This window comes from Carcharhinus amblyrhynchos, chromosome 8 (assembly GCF_965287045.1).
Source record: "Carcharhinus amblyrhynchos chromosome 8, sCarAmb.v2.hapA, whole genome shotgun sequence".
Classification (NCBI taxonomy): domain Eukaryota; kingdom Metazoa; phylum Chordata; class Chondrichthyes; order Carcharhiniformes; family Carcharhinidae; genus Carcharhinus; species Carcharhinus amblyrhynchos.
Window position 1 is genome coordinate 99,056,710 of NC_137331.1, and position 20,216 is coordinate 99,076,925.

Below are 20,216 nucleotides of genomic sequence, written 5' to 3' on the forward strand. Positions count from 1 at the left end.
TAAACATCATGAGTCTAAAACTAGAGGGCATAGATTTAAGGTGAGAGGAGAGAGATACAGAAGTGTCCGGAGGGGCAATTTTTTCACACAGAGGGTGGTGAGCGTCTGGAACAAGCTGCCAGAGGTGGTAGTAGAGATGGGGTACAATTTTATCTTTTAAAACTAATTTAGATAGTTACATGGGTACAATGGGTATAGAGGGATATGGGCCAAATGTTGACAATTGGCATTAGTTTGGGTTTTTTTTAAAAAGGGGCAGCATGGACAAGTTGGGCCGAAGGGCCTGTTTCCATGCTGTAAATCTCTGTGACTCCATGACCAATAAGTATTAAGTAAAGACTCTTCTCACCCCCTCCTCTTCCAACCTCTCTGCTTTGCTGATCTAGACAGGAAGAAGGCAAGATTTTATATTTTTATTCTCTCTCATGCTGTGTCATTGCAATTTAAACAATCTGATCGATACTTAAAGAACCTCTCTCCCCCACTTCGCCCCACCGCATCAGCCAGCATCCCTATCCCTCCGACACAAAGTCAAATCTTGTTTTTATGCGTTGCCCATGGAAACAAAGAAGCATTTTCATTCTTATTTAAACAGCTGGGATCAGTTTCCTTGAACAATCCCAAGTCAGATGAAGGCAGTAGTTATTTTGAAGTTTGGTAGCCTTAGCAGCAGAAAACAGTTGGGAGTCAGACTGCGTGTTACCTCTTGCAGCGTATTTTTTTAATAAATCCAGTTTATGATTTTGAGCTAATGTCAGTCTTCGAAAGCCAGCCTGTTTCAGATTTTATTTGTTTGAGTGAGTGGAACATGCCAGGGTGCAAACAGGGTCTTGATAATCCAGAAATCAGCCCTGTGAAAGAACTGTGTTTTCTCATTGCCGCATCACACGCTGTCAGCAATAATTAGCATCTGGGAGCAGTAAAACAGCACAGGGCCGCTTATTAAAGGGATTATGTCTTCCGTGACAATGCATTAGGCCAGATCTGGCTGGAACCATGCACCTTTTGGCCTGCCTTTTTCCTGCAACTTTTTCCATCTTTGCCAAGAGACTGTTTTGTGCTGTAATTTGCTTGAAATGTGAACTGACAACAGTGTGGTTAGCGCATCTGGACACCTGGCATATCAGTGAATAGTGCGACCAACAGTTTATCTTCTACAACAGTGAAATTTAAATGTTTTTCTTTATTTGTTTATGGGTTGTGGGCATTGCTGGTGGTGAGGTGGTGGTGAGCTATTTTCTCCATGTGGTGTAGGTACACCCACTGTGCAGTTAGAAAGGGATTTTGACCTAATGACAGCGATATAGTTTCAAGTCAACATGGTGTACAGTTTGGATGGTAGCTTGCAGTTGATGTGCCTGCTGCTTAGCTCTTTTCATTGTTAAAGGTGTAAGATTAAAGATTACTGTTGAAGGAGGCTTGGTGAGTTGCTGCAGTGTATCTTGTACACGGTACACATTGCATTGCATGCCTGTAATTATGGATGAAGGAGCAGCACTCCAAAAACTTGTGGACTTTAACCTGTTGTTGTGAGGCTTCTTACTGTAATTATGGAGGGAGTGAATAATTCAGGTAATGGATAGGGGGCAGATTAAACAACTGCTTTTATCCATTTGCATAGAGCTTCTTCAGTGTTGTTGGAGCTGCACTCATCCAGATAAATGGAGAGAGCATTCCATTACATTGACTTGCCTACAGATGATCACCAGGCTTTGGGGAGACAGGAGGTGAACTACTTACTGCATAACGTCCAGCCTCTGACCTGCCTTTCTAATCACAGTAGTTATAAAGCTGATCAGGTGACTGTGTGAATTTGCACATTCTCCCCGAGTCTGCGTCGATTTCCTCTGGGTGCTCCGGTTTCCTCCCCACAGTCCAAAAATGTGCAGGTTAGGTGGATTGGCCATGCTAAGTTGCCCCTTCTTGTCAGTGGGATGAGCAGGGTAAATATGTGGGGTTATGGGGGTAGGGCCTGGATGGGATTGATGTCGGTGCAGGCTTGATGGGGTGCGTGGCCTCCTTCCACACTGTAGAGATTTTATGATTCCATTGTTCTATGACTGCTTCAGGATCTGAGAAATTGCGAATGGAGATGAATGCTGTGCAATCGTAGGACGATATTTCCATTTCTCACATTGTGATGGAGGGAAGGTGGTTGATGAAACAGCTGAAGATGGTTAAGCCTAGGACACTCTCCTGAGTGCCTTGTCCTGCACCAATATCCTGGAGATGAAGTGATTGACCTTCAATAACCATAACCATCTCCCTTTGTGTGAGGTATGGCTCCAGCCAGTGTAGAGATTTACCCTGATTCCCATTGACTTCAGTTTTGCTTGGGCTCCTTTGAGGCCACACTCAGCCACATACAGCCTTGATGTGATTCTCACCTCACCTCTGGAATTTAACTCTTTTGTTCCTGTTTGAACAAAAGCCGTAATAGAGTTTGGAGCCAAGAGTTCCTAGTCAAAGTTAAACTGAGCATTGATGACTAGTTAGTTCTTGAGTAAATGCAGCTAACCTTCCAACATTGATTCAGAGCAGACTGATGGGGCAGAGATTGGATTTGTCCTGCTTTGTGGACAGGACATAATTGTGAAGTTTTCTGCATTGTGGGAGAAAAGCCCATGTTGTAGTTGCTCTGGAATATGTTGGCTAGAGGCACAGCTTTTTCTGGAGCGCTATCTTAAGTGTTACAGTCTAGATGTTGTCAAGCACTCTTACTATTGCGGTGTGCTCAACCATTTTTTAACATCATTTGGAGTGAATCAAATTGTCTAAAGACTGGCATCTGTGACACTGAACCACAGGAGGAGGCTGAACTGGGTCATCCATTAAGCACTTTGGAAGATAGTTGCTTTGGCACAATCTTTTGATCTGACATGCTGGACTTCCTTGTCTTTGAAGAGCCTCTTCCTCAAGTTAATCATCCATCATGTACGTGGAAATTATTCTTTTCAGCGGCAGGACATTGTGGAATCCATTAAAGCCTTCCCTATAATATTTTCTTCATCTTGTGAAGTAAGTAGGCCCAAAAAAAAAATCCAGACCTTGGCTGTTCCTAATAAGGAGATAATTTTATTCTTGCTTTCTGCCACTTCTCCCTCATCTGCCCATTCATTTGTCAGCATATAGTATAAAATTAGGATTCTAACAATCCGAAGCACTGGCAATGATCATTGCTATATTCTAAAAAGCAGCAGAGTATTGTATCATCATTAGCCCCAGTTACTTTGAGAAGATTTATACCAGTCTGCAGCGAGGCTTCTTTCATCTGAGGTTTTATAATACATCGCATTTTACGACAAAGGGTTTCTCCGGCTGTGATGGTTTTCATTAAAAGATTAAAGTGCCTCCAAGGAGATGGAAAGATGCAGGAAGGTCAGCCTGAAAGACAGAGACTGCCTGAGGTGAATCCTATTCTTGCTCAGATTACCCCTTTCCGTTTGGAATCCCCACCATACTTAGTAGTAAAGCATCCCAGGATATAATTAACTCTTTACAGACCAAAAGGAAGGAAGTGTTTTTGATTTTTGGGACCTCTGAAAAAGATATCATTCTTTTTGTGTTTGCTTGGATATGAGAAGATATGGAATTAGTCTTTGCCAGTACCACAGAAAAGGGGTGATCGGTGATTTACCACCTTGTTTTACACCTCAGTTGATTTTTTTTCCATTTATTTCCAGTCCAGTTTCATTCCAAACAGGTCACATAACTGATTCATTTCTCCCTTCTTCTGATGGCAATAATTTTAAGAGGATTTCCATTGATTTGGTGGCTTTCCCAACCTCAGGATGTCACAAAGCACTTTACAACCAATAAATTACCTTTGAAGTTTTGCAACTGTTGTAACGTAGAAAACACTGCAGCTGATTTAGACACAGCAAGCTCCCACAAGCAGCAACAAACAGTGGCGGGCAGCTCCTTGGTCTAGGCATATGATTCTCACTTTGGAGGTTACGATTAGCAAGCTTGTGAGAGGTTCCAGGTTCAAATCCTGGATGAGCCCTTATTGCTGTTTCTCACTGGGGCGGCACGTTAGCACGGTGATTAGCATTGCTGTCTCACAGAGTCAGAGACCTGGGTTTGATTCTGGTCTTAGGTCACTGCCTGCACATTCTCCCTGTGTCTGCATGGGTTTCCTCCCACAGTCTGAAAGATGTGCTGGTTAGGTGCATCAGCCATGCTAAATTCTCTGTCAGTGTACCCAGAGTAGTGACTGGGGGATTTTCACAGTGACTTTGTTGCTGTGTTAATGTAAGCCCACTTGCGACACTTTAAATAGTAGTCAGATCTTGTTTGAGGTGCTGACAGAAGGGTAGGTATTGGCTAGGACATCATAGAGAACTTACTGTTCTTCGAAATGATACCTGCACTGAAAAATAGAGAGAGAGCCTTGATTTCAAGTCAGAGAAACCTCAGTAACCAAAAGAGAAAATGCTGGAAAATCTCAGCAGATCTGGTAGCATCTGCAAGATGAGAAAAGAGCTGACATTTCAAGACCAAGCCCTTTATCAAAAACACTCCCTCATTGTCTGCCTAGATTTCATTGTTCAGATCTTTGGGCTAGAACTTGAACCCCACAGCATTTTAACTCAGACATGTGGGTGTTGCACTAATGACATCAATATAAGATAGTTGCTAAGTAATCTCATAGGAATTCAGAAAAAAATTCTTTCCCTAAAGAGCAGTGAGAATGTTGAACTTGCCACCACAGGGAGTGGTGAAGATGAATAGTATAGATGCATTTAAGGAGAAACTAGACACGCATGATAGAGAAGGGAATAGAGACTCACAACAATAGATTTAGATGAAGAAGCTAGGAGGTGTGAGTCAAACATAAATTCCAGCATGGATTGAGCCGATAGTCTGTTTCAGCACCGTATATCCTGTATAGTTCTTGCTGTATGCATGTATACTTACAGATCTCTGGCCCTTTGGCCTTGTTCATGTCAGAGGTTATCTGTCAACAAACTTTGTCCCATTCTTATCCAGAGATCTGACTTTCCATCTGAATTTATGGGATACCCTTGATCATAAGCAGATAAGGGCCCACTCCTCCATTCCTTTTCCCAAATACTGAGGCATGTTTGCTGCCTGCAAATACAATCCTGGTTCAAAATGACTATTTGATTGAGACCATGGAGAGGTAGGGGTAGTGAAATTGGTCTAAGCATCAATGTGAAATGGGCTTACCTTGAATCAGCAGCCTTGCAAGTTTTTATTTTCCATTAATTCAGAAAACATTGCAATAATTTTCATTTCTAATCCAGTCACTGTTGGGGTGGGATTTTATGGCCTCCCTCAACCTGAGACTGGAAAATCCTGGCCGAGGTCAATGGGCATTGCCATTGTCCATCTGTTGCCCATTCTGATTCCGTGGGAAGCAGGGCGGTAGAATTCCGGCATTGGCCTCAGCTGTCCCTCTATATGAGGACGACATCCCCTCCGGATCGCGTAGATGAGTATTCACATTACTGAACATGCCAATTTTCGAACTCACAGACCTTTTGAGCACATCCCACTGCCTCCTGCGTAGGGCAGCCCAAGAGGCAGTGGGATCCAAAATGCAGGACTTGCTTCCTTTACTTTCCTTCTCTGCTCCTACTCTTTTGGACATTGTGACTCAAAGCATTGTTCGGAGCAGGTTAGGAATGATGGGAGGACTCTCATTCTTTATCCCACTCCTTTGTTCATTGTAGCAGATTTTTGAAATTTAAAAGGATGAACTGCCAATTCAATGTATTCATTCAACTGTTTATATGCTAATTACAAATAACTCATTCAGACATACTTTCTTGAGTTTAAACACACACACACACACACACACACACACATACACACACACACACACACACACATACACACACACACATAGACACACACACACACACACACACACACACACACACACACTTATACATGCACACACAGAGACACAGACAAACATATGTTGCAACGTTAGTGCACCTTTAAGAAGTGATTTTTTTTAAAATCATGTACTCTGCAGTTGTAAGCCAACCTTTTCGCTTTGTTTTCCTCATTGTTGCTGAGATAGTTCTGAAAGCTGGAATCCTTGTTTGTTCTCATGGGAAATGGGAACACTGAAGTAGAATTTGAAATTTTCTTTAAGATTTCTCTGGCTGCTACTCAAACTGATATACATAAACAGGGTTCAACTTCATTGAGGAGAGAGAGAGAGATACAAGCAGCTTTCCACTTTCTGATGTTACTTCTCCAGGTTACTGACAAGCAAGTATTAAACTTGTATTAAAATATTCTTCCAATAAGTAATTTTTATCACATAACCTCTCTCTCCAGAGTGATTGATTGTGTATTCTGTAGAAGATAATGGATTAGCTCAGGTTTGGTTAGATCTTGGCCATTGGTGATTAATTTTTAAATGCCCAAGCTTTCACTTCTGAATGACCCATTCTTCCATATGATGAGGTAGGAATAAAATAATAAGGACTCAGTGGACTCTCTTCCTCCATTCTGATAAAATGGAATGAGCTATACAGTGACACAAATTATGGCAGCCATTTTTGGCTTCAGGCTGTCTCAGAAGTAATCATTGATATTAGTAGGTTTGAAATTCCACAGGAAGATTGACTGGGGCATGTCTTATTTGTAATTTACATTGAATACTTGGCCAACATGCAGTTGCAGATAGATCGGGTGACTTCTGGCAGCCACCTTAAGTCAGTATCTCTGTTTCAACAGTTGAAATCTTCATTTAAAAAGATTCCATATGTGAGTCTAGCAGGCATTTAGTATTTAATATTTGACATCAACATACTTCCATTAAAGATGATGTGGTTACATAGAACATAGAACATTACAGCACAGTATAGGCCCTTTGGCCCTCAATGTTGCGCAGACCTGTGAAAGCCCATCTAACCTACACTATTCCAATATCATCCATATGTTTATCCAATGACTATTTAAGTGCCCTTAATGTTGGCAAATCCACTACTGTCGCAGGCAGGGCATTCCATGCCCTTACAACTCTCTGAGTGAAGAACCTACCTCTGACATCTGTCCTATATCTATCACCCCTCAATTTAAAGCTATGTCCCCTCATGCTAGCCATCTCCATCTGAGGAAAAAGGCTCTCACTATCCCCCCTATCTAATCCTCTGATCATCTTATATGCCTCTTAAGTCACCTCTTAACCTTCTTTTCTCTGACGAAAACAGCCTCAAGTCCCTCAGCCTTTCCTCATAAGACCTTCCCACCACACCAGGCAACATCCTGCTAAATCTCCTCTGCACCCTTTCCAATGCTTCCACATCCTTCCTATAATGTGGCGACTAGAACTCTACACAATACTCCAAGTGCGGCTGCACCAGAGTTTTGTACAGCTGCAATGTGACCTCATGGCTCCGAAACTCAATCCCTCTACCAATAAAAGCTAACACATCGTACGCCTTCTTAACAACCCTATCAACCTGGGTGCCAACTTTCAGGGATCTATGCACACGGACACCAAGATCTCTCTGCTCAACCACACTACCAAGTAACTTACCATTAACCCAGTACTCTGTATTCCTGTTACTCCTTCCAAAGTGAAACACTTCACACTTTTCTGCATTAAACTCCATTTGACACCTCTCAGCCCAGCTCTGCAGCTTTTCTCATAGAATCATAGAACCCTACAGTGCAGAAAGAGGCCCTTCGGCCCACTGAGTCTGCACCAAACACAATCCCATCCAGGCCCTACTCCCATATCCCTACGTATCTTACCACATCTCAGGACACTAAGGAGCAATCTTAGCATGACCAATCAACCTAACCTGCAAATCTTTGGATTGTGGGAGAAAACCGGAGCACCCAGAGGAAACCCATGCCGACACGAGGAGAATGTGCATGCTCCACACAGACAGTGACCTGAGCCGGGAATTGAACCCAGGTTCCTGGAGCTGTGAAGCAGCAGTGCTAACAACTGTGCTACTGTGCCGCCCATCTTTGACCCTCTGTGACCTGCACCATCCTTCCGCACTGTCCACAACTCCACTGACTTTAGTGTCACCCACAAATTTACTAACCCATCCTTCTACGCTCTCATCCAGGTCATTTATAAAAATGACAAACAGCAGTGGCCCCAAAACAGATCCTTGTGAATTTGATGGACAAGCGCTCACTAGTTTTAATGATTGGTAAAAACATCTTCTCTGTAATTGGTATCAATTTTTTGCACTTCAAGGAGAACTTCAGGGTATCTTTGAAGCATTTACTTTCCCCTCCCCTGAAATGCTGACCATTTGATAGTTGAAAACAAGACTGGGCAGGGGAGACAGTTTTTGGCCATCCGGACACCGGCCAGTCGGTTGGGTGTTGATTTTGCAAGAGTTTTGCCTGAATATTTGTGGAGCTAGTTTCAATAACCTGATGTCCAACATGGCTTCCTGATTCAGTTCCTGATCTCATTACAGCCTTGGTCCAAACATGGACAAAATAGCTGCACTCAAGAGGTAAGGTGAGAATGACTGTTCTTGAAATCAAGTTTGTTATTAACTGAGTATGCCATTCAGGAGCTCAGAAAAACTGAAGAACTCCCCTGGTAGAAGTCATATCCCTTACAAAGGAAGATGATTGTGATTGATGGGAGGTCAATCACCTCGCCCTGGGACCTCGCAGCAGGAGTTCTGCAGGGTGGTGTGTAGGGCCTAACCACCTTTAGTTGCTTTGGCATGACCTTTCATCCATCATAAGTGGGGATAACTCTTAGAAGATTGCACAACATTCAGCACCATTCCCAATTCCTTAGATATTAATGCAGGCCATATCCATGTGCAGCAAGACCTGGACAACATGCAATTTTGAGGTGATAAGTAGCAAGTAACATTCATGCCACCCAAGTGCCAGGTAATGACCACCTCCAACAAGAGAGAATCTAAAACACCCATCTTTAACATTCAAATGGCATGACCAATGCTGAGTCCCCTTGTGTCTGTACCCTGGGGATTGCCATTGACCAGAAACTGAACTAGACCAGCCTTATAAATACTGTGGCTATAAGAGAAGAGCAGTGACTGGGAACTCTGTGGCCAATAATTCACTTCCTTATCCCCAAACTAACCACTATTTACAAGGCACAAGTCAGGAGTGTGTTGGAATACTCTCCATTTGCCTGGATGAGTGCAGCTCCAACAATACTCCAGAAACTCAACACCATCCAGGACAAATTAGCCCACTTGTTTTGGCACCCCATTCACCACCAACACATAGTGGCAGCAGTGTGTGTCACCAAAAAGATGCACCGCAGTAACTCACCAAAGCTCCTTTGATGGCACCTTCCAACCCACAACTTCTACCACCTAGGAGGATAGGGACAGAAGATGGATAGGAAAACCACCACCCACAGGTTCCTCTCCAAGCCTCATGCCATTCTGTTGCCATGTTGCTAGTCCTTCAATGTCACTGGCTTAAAATACTTAGGGCAAAATTCTCTGGCCTCCCAGCCGCGTGTTTCCCGTTGGCACGAAATGGCATGTTGTTTGCTAGTGGCGGGATTCTCTGTCCCACTGCTGTCAATAGGAATTCCCATTGACATTACCCCACGTTGGCAGGAAACCTGTGCACTGAGGTGCGCTACCAGTGGGACTGGAGAATCCTGCCTGTGTGAACAACTGGAGAATTCCTGACTCCCTTCCTCAAAAGCACTGCGTGTGTCCCTACACCACAAGACTGCAGTGGCTCAAGAAGATGGATTACCACCATCTTCCCAGGGGTAATTAGAGATGGGCAATAAATGCATGTGATGGCCACATCCCATGAACAATTGAATAAAATAAGGCACTAATACTTATTTGACTGCCCTCCGCTTGAATCTGAAGAATGAGGCGGAGCGACTGCTGATGGAGTTTCTCTAGCCGCGAAGAAACAGCTCTCCAAAAAGAGTTTGAACTATTATTCTGTGAGCTTTAGTGAAAAGAAAATTGTCACAGTCAAAAATAAGCTGCTGATTTACCTCAAGCCTGTTTTCTGCCACTGGCCTCAATCAATTTCACCCCTGGGGTCTTTTATGGCTCGCTGTAACACTATACATGAGACTTTGGTTTCCATCCCCAGTCATGGGGATGGAAACAACCAATTCTGTTTAAATTCCAAGCCCTGCTACACTATTAAATCATTGGAGGACGGGCAGGAGGTATGGGAGATAGGTATAGGTTCCTTGGGAGATTATATCATTGAGATAAATCATTCAGTTTTAATCACTTTAAATATCAGACAGCAATACCTTCCTGTTATTGTTCTATTCTGAATTTTGATTTCATTCTGAATTTTCCCTTTCTCATTCTTTGGTCTCCCAGTTAAAGAGTAATTTGGAAAATAGTCAGACAGTTTAATCATTCAATTTCTTGTCTGGGATGAAGTAGCCATGGTGACGGTCAAGATTACTACAGTTAGCCTTGTTGACTTTAAATTATAGGTGTGTTAGATCCCTGTAGAGACTAGTAACTTTAGCAAAGAGAGGAATCTCCCTGGTGCCTAAAGAAATAAACTGATGAACAAGTATTCACTTTTATAAGACTTTTACTGTAACAAACAAATTAAAATCAAATATAACTTAACAGGAAACTGCTATGTCAAACTAGAATTTCTTTTTGCTCACTCAAGATTTGGGCCTGAAGACTAAAATCAATAAGGCAGCAGGCTATATAGATAATTTATTAAGAAACATCTCAACCTGGATGACACCAGCCAGGATCTCACGATTTCCATTTGAGCTTCTGATGTAGCACTGAGAAACCAGGAGATCTCTGCCTGTGCTGCAGTGGAAGTCAGGACAGCAGCCAGTAAGATGCTCCACTATGAGTCACTCTTCCGTTATTGCCAGGGATGTGCCCACCACTTGCTTGATGGAAATTTCAAGTCAAGGTTATTTGCTATCCCTTGGAGCTGATTCCTTTATGCTTCTAGCCAATGAATGGAGACTGTCAAGTTGGCCTGATTAATGCACCAGGCATCTTGGTGTGTATTATCATTAATGTTTTCAATTTTTCCCCAAAGAGCTTCACATTCAAGTCTACTGCAACTTGTCTACAACCCTGTCCTCTGAGGAATTTGCATGTAAGCTGACCTGTTCCCCTAAGTTGGCTGCAGCTCTTTTGTACTCAGTGACTCACCACATGATGCAGAGGGCAGTTCAGTGAGGGACCTGTTTGGGGCCATGCCATAACCATGGAAATGAGATGGCTGCACCAAATGGATGTTTGAAACCAGCAGGGGAGGTCATGAATCATAACCACCCCACACCCAGAAAGCAAGGCTATCCAGTTTCTAGCCATCTACCTTTTAACATTGCCCTTAACAACCCTCTTTCTCTTCCTATACTTGCAAAAATTTTGTATGGATATGTATATTTACATGCGCATGTATGTGTGCATGTGATTGACTTAGTGCCATATATTTAACGTCCTGAAACACCTTGAAATGTTTTACTAAAGATGCTATGTGCATGCAAGATGTTGTTATTTATGTATGCTTGTGTGATTGTATGTGTACGTGTTTATTTTTAACTAAGCGCATTCCATTTTATCGCAAGAGATTTGCTGACTTATATTTAGCACTGGCTTCAGAAATACCTGAATTTTACAAGCACCCCAAAGCTGAGAATATTTTACAAGCTGCCTTCCCAGGTGTAGAGTTAAAACTTCTTTCAGACTCGCAGATGCTGCACCTTTGCTATGCCAAGAATCACTGACTCAGTCTTCTTGTCTCTTGGCTGCCCTTTGCTTTAATTAAGTATTTACAAGCCCAAATGTGACGAGCTAGCAATTCAAAATTAGACCCATCTTCCAGAAAATATAGAAAATGCACACTGTGCATTCGATTTTGTGCTGACCTATTCAGATATTTATAACGAAAGGCATGTTGTTTTAGGCAGTAGCTTTTTGCCATTGATGAACGGGGCTAGAATAGATGGAAGTCTTCACCCTCTAATGGGATTGTGATTTCTCTTGGAAATAAGTGTGGAAATGTTTCACCCAGTGCTGGGCAAATTGGATGGCATGGTGGCACAATGATTTGCTCTGCGCCAGGGACCTGGGTTCAATTCTGGCCTCAAGTGCCTGTGTGGAGTTTCTCCCTGTGTCAGCCTGGGTTTCCCCTGGGAGCTCCGGTTCCCTCCCACACTCCAAAGATGTGTGGGTGAAGTTGATTGACCATGCTAAATTGTCCCTTAGTGTCAGGAGGGTTAGCAGGTTAAATACATGAAGTTACAGGGATAGGGTAATTAGCACTGCTGCTTCATGGCGCCGGGGACATGGGTTTGTTTCTGGCCTTGGGTGAGTGTCTGTGTAGAGTTTGCACATTCTTCCCATTGGTGCGTGGCTTTCCCTGGGTGCTCTGCTTTTTCCCCACAGTCCAAGATATGCAGTTTAGGTGAATTTGCCATGCTTAATTGCTCCTTAGTGTCCAATGATATGTAGGTTAAGATGGTTAGCCATGGTAAGTGCGCAGAGTATGTGGATAGGGCGAGGTGGAGGGCCGGGTGAGATGCTTCTTTTGGAAAGAGTTGGTGCAGACTCGATGGGTTGAATGGCTTCCTTCTGCATTGATTCAATGATTCTATGAAGCAGTCCATATTTGTATGCAGCAAGACCTGGACAATATTAATTCTTGGACTGATAAGTAGCAAGTAACATTCATGCCACACAAGTGCCAGGCAATGGCCACCTCCAACAAGAGAGAATCTAACAATCTGCCCTTGACATTCAATGGCATTACCAACTCTGATTCCCCTTCTATCAACATCTTGGGGGTTACCATTGACCAGAAACTGAATTGGATCAGCTACTTAAATACTGTAGCTTCAAGAGCAGGTCAGGAGCTGAGAATTCTGTGGTCAATAATGCACTTTCTTTCTTCCCAAACCTATCTACCATTTTAAAGGCAAAAGTCAGGAGACTGATAGAATAATCTCCAATTCCTGGATGTGTGCAGGGATAGGATGGGATTGGCATTGGCACCTAATATCCCAAAGAAGTTTATAACCACCTAAAAAGATTTTACTCAAGCGATTATCTGTGTTTGCAAGCAGACATAGGAAAATCTCACCTCTAATGTGGCGAAGAGGGATCAAATTTAAATCATAGAATCCCTACCGCGCAGAAAGAGGCCTTTTGTCCCCCATGCAAGACTTCTTGAGAAGGTGAGAGGGCATGGGATCCAAGGGCCTTTGGCCTTGTGGATCCAAAATTGGCTTGCCTGCAGAAGGCAGAGAGTGGTTGTGGATGGGGCTTTTTCTGAATGGAGGTCAGTCACCAGCGGTGTGCCTCAAGGATCTGTTCTGGGACCCTTGTTGTTTGTCATTTTCATAAATGACCTGGATGAGGAAGTGGAGGGATGGGTAAGTAAGTTCGCTGATGACACTAAGGTCGGTGGTGTTGTGGATGGTCTGGAAGGATGGCAAAAGTTGCAGCAGGACATAGATAGGATGCAGGACTGGGCGGAGAAGTGGCAGATGGACTTCAACGCGGATAAATGTGTAGTCGTCCATTTTGGCAGAACCAACGGGATGAACGAGTACACTATCAAGGGCAGAAGTCTGAGTAGCGTTGAAGAGCAGAAGGATCTAGGGGTCCGGGTCCACAGGACTCTTAAATCGGCCTCGCAGGTGGAGGAGGTGGTCAAGAAGGCGTATGGTGTACTGGCCTTCATTAATCGAGGGATTGAGTTTAGGAGTCGGGAGGTAATGCTGCAACTTTATAAGACCCTTGTCAGGCCTCATTTAGAGTATTGTGCGCAGTTCTGGTCGCCTCACTATAGGAAAGATGTAGAAGCTATTGAGAGGGTACAGAGGAGATTTACAAGGATGTTGCCTGGACTGGGAGGCATGCCTTATGAAGTTAGGTTGAGGGAGCTGGGACTCTTTTCCCTGGAGAGACGAAGGTTGAGAGGCGACCTGATAGAGGTTTACAAAATGTTGAGAGGAATAGAGAGGGTGGACTCTCAGAGGCTATTTCCCCGGGTTGAAATGGTTGCTACGAGAGGACACAGATTTAAGGTGCAAGGAGGGAAGTTCAGAAGTGATGTTAGGGGTAAGTTTTTCACTCAGAGGGTGGTGAGTGAATGGAATCGGCTGCCGTCAGTGGTGGTGGAGGCGAACTCGCTGGGGTCTTTTAAAAGACTTCTGGATGAGTATATGGGGTTTAATGAGATTGAGGGTTATAGATAGGTCTGTAGGTTGGTAGGTGTTGATGTGATCGGCGCAACTCGTGGGCCGAAGGGCCTGTTTGTGCTGTAGTGTTCTATTTTCTATGTTCTAAGTCTGCACCGTCAACAATCCCACCCAGGCCCTATTCTCATAACCCCATATATTTACCCTAGCTAATCTTCCTGACACTAAGGGGCAATTTAGCATGGCCAATCCACCTAACCTGCACATTTTTGAACTGTGGGAGGAAACTGGAGCACTCGGAGGAAACCCATGCAGACATGGGGAGAATGTGCAAACTCCACACAGACTGTGAGCTAAGCCGGGAATTAAACTCGGGTCCCAGGTGATATGAGACAAAAGTGCTTACCACTGTGCCACCGTGCTGTCCAAATTTAATTGAACAATTTTCAAGGCATGTAACAAATTTAATCTCTGTTATTGATCTGTAACAAACCTCATCCTGTGCATTTACCGAATGTAATAATTGACTTTTCAGGTGATCACTGATGATGATTAGCTGTTTAATAACTTTATTGCACTACCGTGAAGTAATTTTCGGACTGGTCAAGTGGGTTTCTGACACTTAGAAGGAAATCCACTATTTCAGGTGGAAATAATAGTTCTTGAAGTCTACAATGAGTCTGAATAACTCTTTCTTTCCTTCAGATGTCCTTGAAGGAAGTGTGAAAAATTTCTATAGCCGCTTACCATTTCGTGAGCTGCGGGGAATCTCAGTCAGGAACAAGCTGAATGTTACTGCAAGAGGTATTCAAACTGGGTAAGTACTCATCCTTTGACACCTTCTTTATATTGAAGTTCACAGAGGTATTGGACTCACTCTGACTATTTGCCTTGAGCTTTCTCTACCATTGCTGATCTATACCTCAATTCATTTACCCGAAGTCCTTGGTAAGCTTACCTAATAAAAACCTAGCGATTTCAGTCATGAAGATTCCAGTTCTCTGAGCATTCAACAGCCTTTCCAGGGAAAATATCTCGCAATTTATAACTCTTTCTGTGAAAAATATTTCTTCCTGTCTCTATTCCTTGATACATACCAGACTGGGACAATCAAATTGGCATGAATTGTTTAAAGTCTCTGGAGTGTTTTTGAAATAACTCCTTCTTGGCTAGTGTGCCTTCATCAAATTTAGACTTAGTTACATAGTAAGCAACTCTCGGACAGGTACATCCTCATATGGAGCATAAATCAAGAGTGCCAGTAACTCTGACACTCCACGTCATGTACACATACTGATTGGAAAAGACATTAATCTGGAAGCTCATATTCTGAGAGGTCCACATTGTGGGCCTCATTAAAATCAGTACATCTCTCCTCCTCTAGGTGCAAGGAACCTTGGTGGTTCATTCACCTCAAGAGCCTCTTGTGGAGTTTAAGCGCCAGGTCCGGTTCCTCAAGCTTTGCGACTGATGTAGGTGGGGTGTAGTGGACCTCCAGTGCTTGTATCTTTCATCTAGAGTGCCGAGGCCCGGGTTCACTCTCTCCTTCTGGTAATAAGGGAGTAAACTCCGTTATGTCCACCATGTCCATTTCAGATTCCGAGTTTCCAGTGACTAGACGGTGGGAACCAGCAGGCCCCAGAAGTCTTACCGAGGTTCATGAAGTGCTAGGCATTGTCTCTTCCTATGCGCCCTGAGAATTTAAGGCTTTAATTAAATCATTACAGTATATGCATTGCAAAAGATTAGCATGCGGTTGCAGCAAGTAATTAGGAACCAAATGGAATGTTGGCCTTTATTGCGTGACAATGGAATATGGAGAGCCAGTGCAGACTCGATGGGCCAAATGGCCTTCTACAAGGCGTGATTCTATGGAAAAGTAGGGAGATGTTGTACTAAGCATTGGTGAGGTGACACCTAGAGAACTGTGTACAGTTTGGGTCTCCTTACTTCAGGAGAAAATGCTTACATTGAAAGCAGTTCTGAGAAACTTTATTTGGCAGATTCCTGAAACAAAAAAATTGTCTTATGAGGAAAACTTGAGCCGGTTGGACTTATAGTTATTGGCATTTAGAAGAATGAGAAGTGACCTTATTGAAACACATCAGGTTCGAAGGGGACTTGACAAGGCAGATGCTGAAATGCTGTTTCCCACTATAGGGGAATCTAAAACAGTTTAAAGTAAGGGATCTCCCACTTCAGACAGAAGTGAGGAGAATATTCTGAGTGTTCGCCTTCGGAGATCTCTTCCACAGAGAGCAGTGGAGGCTGGAATATTGAATATGATCAAAGTTGAGTTAGACATTTTTTGACCTACAAGGGAATCAAATGTTAAGGCTGCAAGGGTTAGCGTCAGAGGAAGGTGTTGGGGTGATTGTGAGTCAGGAAAGTGGAGTTAAGGTAACAATCAGATCAACCCATGATCTTGTGGAACCGACCCAATGGGTCAGATGTCCTATTTCCTAGGATCACATTGGCTTGCTTGAAGCTAGGGAGTTAGAGGCTGAGATCTTTGTCCCTTCTGTGATGTAACCTCTTTCAGTTTCCTGGAGGATAGCCTGAGGAAAACCATCAATGGGGTTGTGATCCTTGGCAAAATGTTGGAGTAATATTGCTGCAAAGAGTCCCATTGAACTGACTTGGCACAACTTTATATTCCAAGGTTCTTTGAATGTGAACGTTTGTGTGATGAAGATTCCTGTTGCAAAGGATTTGGATTTCTGAAAGATCCACGGACACCAGGTATTAACTATTGATGAATAAATGAAGAGAATGTAACAGATGGTGTACAAAGAAGGGAAGCTATTAAATAAGCAGTGCAAGAAAGTAGATCAGTTACATCCAAAGAAATGGTTTGACAAAAGCCATTTGATAAAGTCCACTGATGCACTGGTGGGCAATAATTACAAAAATATGGCACAGTGTGTCCTGATCCTGGAGACTCAGGCTGGGTAAACAGCAGAAGACCATGATCCCTTCTCATCCAATTTCACCAGTAGAATGATACCAAATATGTTTGAGGGGTGAAGCTTCGCTGGCTAGGCCAACATTTGTTGCCCATCTATAACTGCCCTTGAGAAATGCCTTTGGGTGGCACAATGGCTAGCACTGCTAGCCTCACAGCACCAGGGACCCGGGTTCAATTCTTGCTTCGGGTTACTGTCTGTGTAGAGTTTGCACAATCTCCCCGTGTCTGTGTGGGCTTCCTCCGGGTGCTCCAGTTTCCTCCCACAGTCCAAAGATGTGCAGTTAGGTTGATTGGCTATGCTGAATTAACTGTTGTGTCAGGGGGATTAGCAAGGTAAATATGAGAGGCTGCGAGAATAGGAGCTGCAGAGAGTGGTGGGAGTGTGGAATGAGCTGCCGGATAAAGTGGTTAAAGTGGGGTCACTTTAACATTTAAGAGAAACTTGGATGGGTTCATGGATGGAGAGGGGTATGGAGGGATATGGTTCAAGTGCAGGTCAGTGAGACTAGGCAAAAAATGGTTCAGCGCAGACAAAAAGAGCCAAAAGGCCTGTTTCTGAGCTATAATTTTCTATGGTTCTATGGAAATTGGGTGAACCTCCAAAGATAGCCTAATCAAGCCTTCCAGAGTGTTTCAAACCTTCCAGAGGTTCACTGGTGTAAGTGTAGTTCAGGTTAAACTTCTCTAATACTCAATTGACTAGTCTCCACCAGAATGCTGTAAGTACCATTATATACCAGACAAGTTTCTTCATCTGTGCAACTGTTGCTGTATAGATGGCATGATTTTCATTGTTCAGTCTAATGTGGTTTTAAAATCATTGTCCTGATCCACCTTATTTTTCGTAAACAGACAGATGAGGTACATTGTCTTGAACATTGAACTGAGGTCCTCTTGTCACGCAGATAGTAATTTCCTCATATGGTTCATTCATCCAGAATGATTTGGAAGGTCCCAGCAATGGGTCATGGTTCATGCTTTAATAGCTGGTGGGAGAGAGGGTGGCTACTTTGGCAAAGGTTGGTAAAAAAAAAACTGGTCAGGGGATGTGACCCTGTTTATTACCCAGGGAAGTCAGCTGGGAATATGTGGATATGGTGGTTTGGTGAGGAATGAGAGCCTATTATTTAAACACATGGTGAAAAGTTTACCAATACTCAGTGTCTAGGGCCAGACTGGCCACTCAGGTAAAGAATGAGGTAAGCAATGCCTGTGAGACCTAGCTGAGAAGAAGTGAAAAATTCTCCATTGATATTAATGTTCATTATCAAATACGTTTGGTAGGTTTGGAGATGATGTGCCTGATACTCGGTAGTCTTGGAGTGCAGTCCTGCAGTGAGAAAGCTCAGAGCTGGCATGTCCTGGACTGTGAGTCAGCTGATGTGGAAACACTGACCTATCCATTTGGATGGTACCAGAAGCCAGGTATGTCATGAACCCTACATTTCCAGGTTTATCTAATATTTCTTTTCATTTGCTGACATTAATTCCATCACCTGCTACAATTCCGGATCCCAAAAACAGGAGGCCTGCCTTCGAGTTGGCGAGACAATGCTCTGTTTGTGATTTACTTACTTCACCGAGATTTGTTTGCAGCTGACAGCAAGTGGGAGGGGGCGGATTTTCCCCATTCTTCCTGCCAGCAGGATCTTCCAGTCCCACTGGGTTTCTTGGTGAGGGCGGGGGTGTGGATTCATTGGGATATCTCATTGACAGCAGCGGAACTAGAAGATCCCGTTGCTGGCCAACAGCAGGCCATCTCCCTCTGCCGAGATACATGCTATGGCGGGGGGGGGGGGGGGGTGGGGGGTGGGGGGGGGGGGGGGTGGGGGGGGGTTGCGGGAGGGAAGGGGAATCCCACCCTGAGTTTCCAAAGAAGAAAACTGTTCCATTTTCTTGCATCAGCATCCCATTCCTCCGTAACTCCAAAGCATGATGCCCCCCATTCAAAAAGGAAATTGAGGGTAATTCCTTGTTGGAAGATGCAGTAACTGTATTAAGGAGATGATATGTGGCCGGGCAATTGCCCATCCGAGACTTCAATCAAGTCACTCTGAATTTCTGGTAATCTTATTAGCATATGACAGAACATATTAAAAAACTAAGAATCACTAGCCTTCTTTCAGTATAAAAATTAAAGTTTCAAGTCATATTGCCATCAATAAACGCAGATTCTCCAGCCCTTCCCACTGGTGAGGTTTTCCGGTCACGCCCAATGAATCCCCTTGCAGCAGGTTCCCAACAGCAGGATGGGTGAACCACACAAAACACCGTAGACATTGGCAGGACCAGAAGATCCCGCCTGCATTGGCTAATGGTGAGCCGCCTCCACCACCGAAACAACATGCCAAAGGGAGCTGGAAATCCCCCTCCCGACTATGTTTGAAAATATACAATCTTGGAAGTTTTTGCATTTTTAATATGACTCATACTGGGGAGATAAAAATATATTCAGCGAAACTGAACATACATTGCACATCTTGGTGAGAAGTTTTCCAACAAATGGCTTTAATTAAAGTTGCATAGGAACTTCAGAATATTTTGCAAGCAATTTTTCTAAGCTTAATTTTGCACTCATCTTGTAATTGCAGAAAACTCTCATGTGCTTGCTCTTTAGCCTGGTGATGGAGTCAAGTTTCTGTAGGTCTATAAACAGAAAAAGATTGAGAGAATCCTCACAGTCAGAAAGAGGAGAATTCATAGCAGGGAACAAAGAAATGGCTAAGGATCTAAATTCATACTTTGCTTCTGTTTTCACAAAATGAAGATATGAATAATGTACCATATATTCTGGAAATGCCTTTACAGGAGGTGATAGCCCAGTGGTATTATCGCCAGTCTATTAATTCAGAAACTCAGCTAAAATTCTGGGGACCCAGGTTCGAATCTCGCTATAGCAGCTGGTGAGATTTGAACTCAATAAAAAATATCTGGAACTAAGAATCTACTGATGACCATGCCACCATTGTCGATTGTCAGAAAAACATGTGGTTGACTAATGTCCTTTAGAGAAAGAAATCTGCTGTCCTCGCCTGGTCTGGCTTACATGTGACCCCAGAGCCACAGCAATGTGGTTGACATTGGTAGGAGTAGGCAATAAATGCTGGCCAGCTCATGTCCCAT

The 20,216-nt window shown here is 43.5% G+C and overlaps 1 protein-coding gene across 1 annotated transcript in view; it reads left to right on the top strand.

Annotated features, from left to right (window-relative positions):
- Positions 1–20,216, top strand: part of tg (thyroglobulin) — a 364,697-nt gene that overhangs the window by 139,901 nt on the left and 204,580 nt on the right. Inside the window, exons 32-34 of the mRNA XM_080193545.1 lie at positions 14,831–14,942; positions 16,788–16,867; positions 18,378–18,518. Coding sequence (XP_080049671.1) covers positions 14,831–14,942; positions 16,788–16,867; positions 18,378–18,518 — 333 coding nt within the window. The remainder of the gene's footprint in view (positions 1–14,830; positions 14,943–16,787; positions 16,868–18,377; positions 18,519–20,216) is intronic.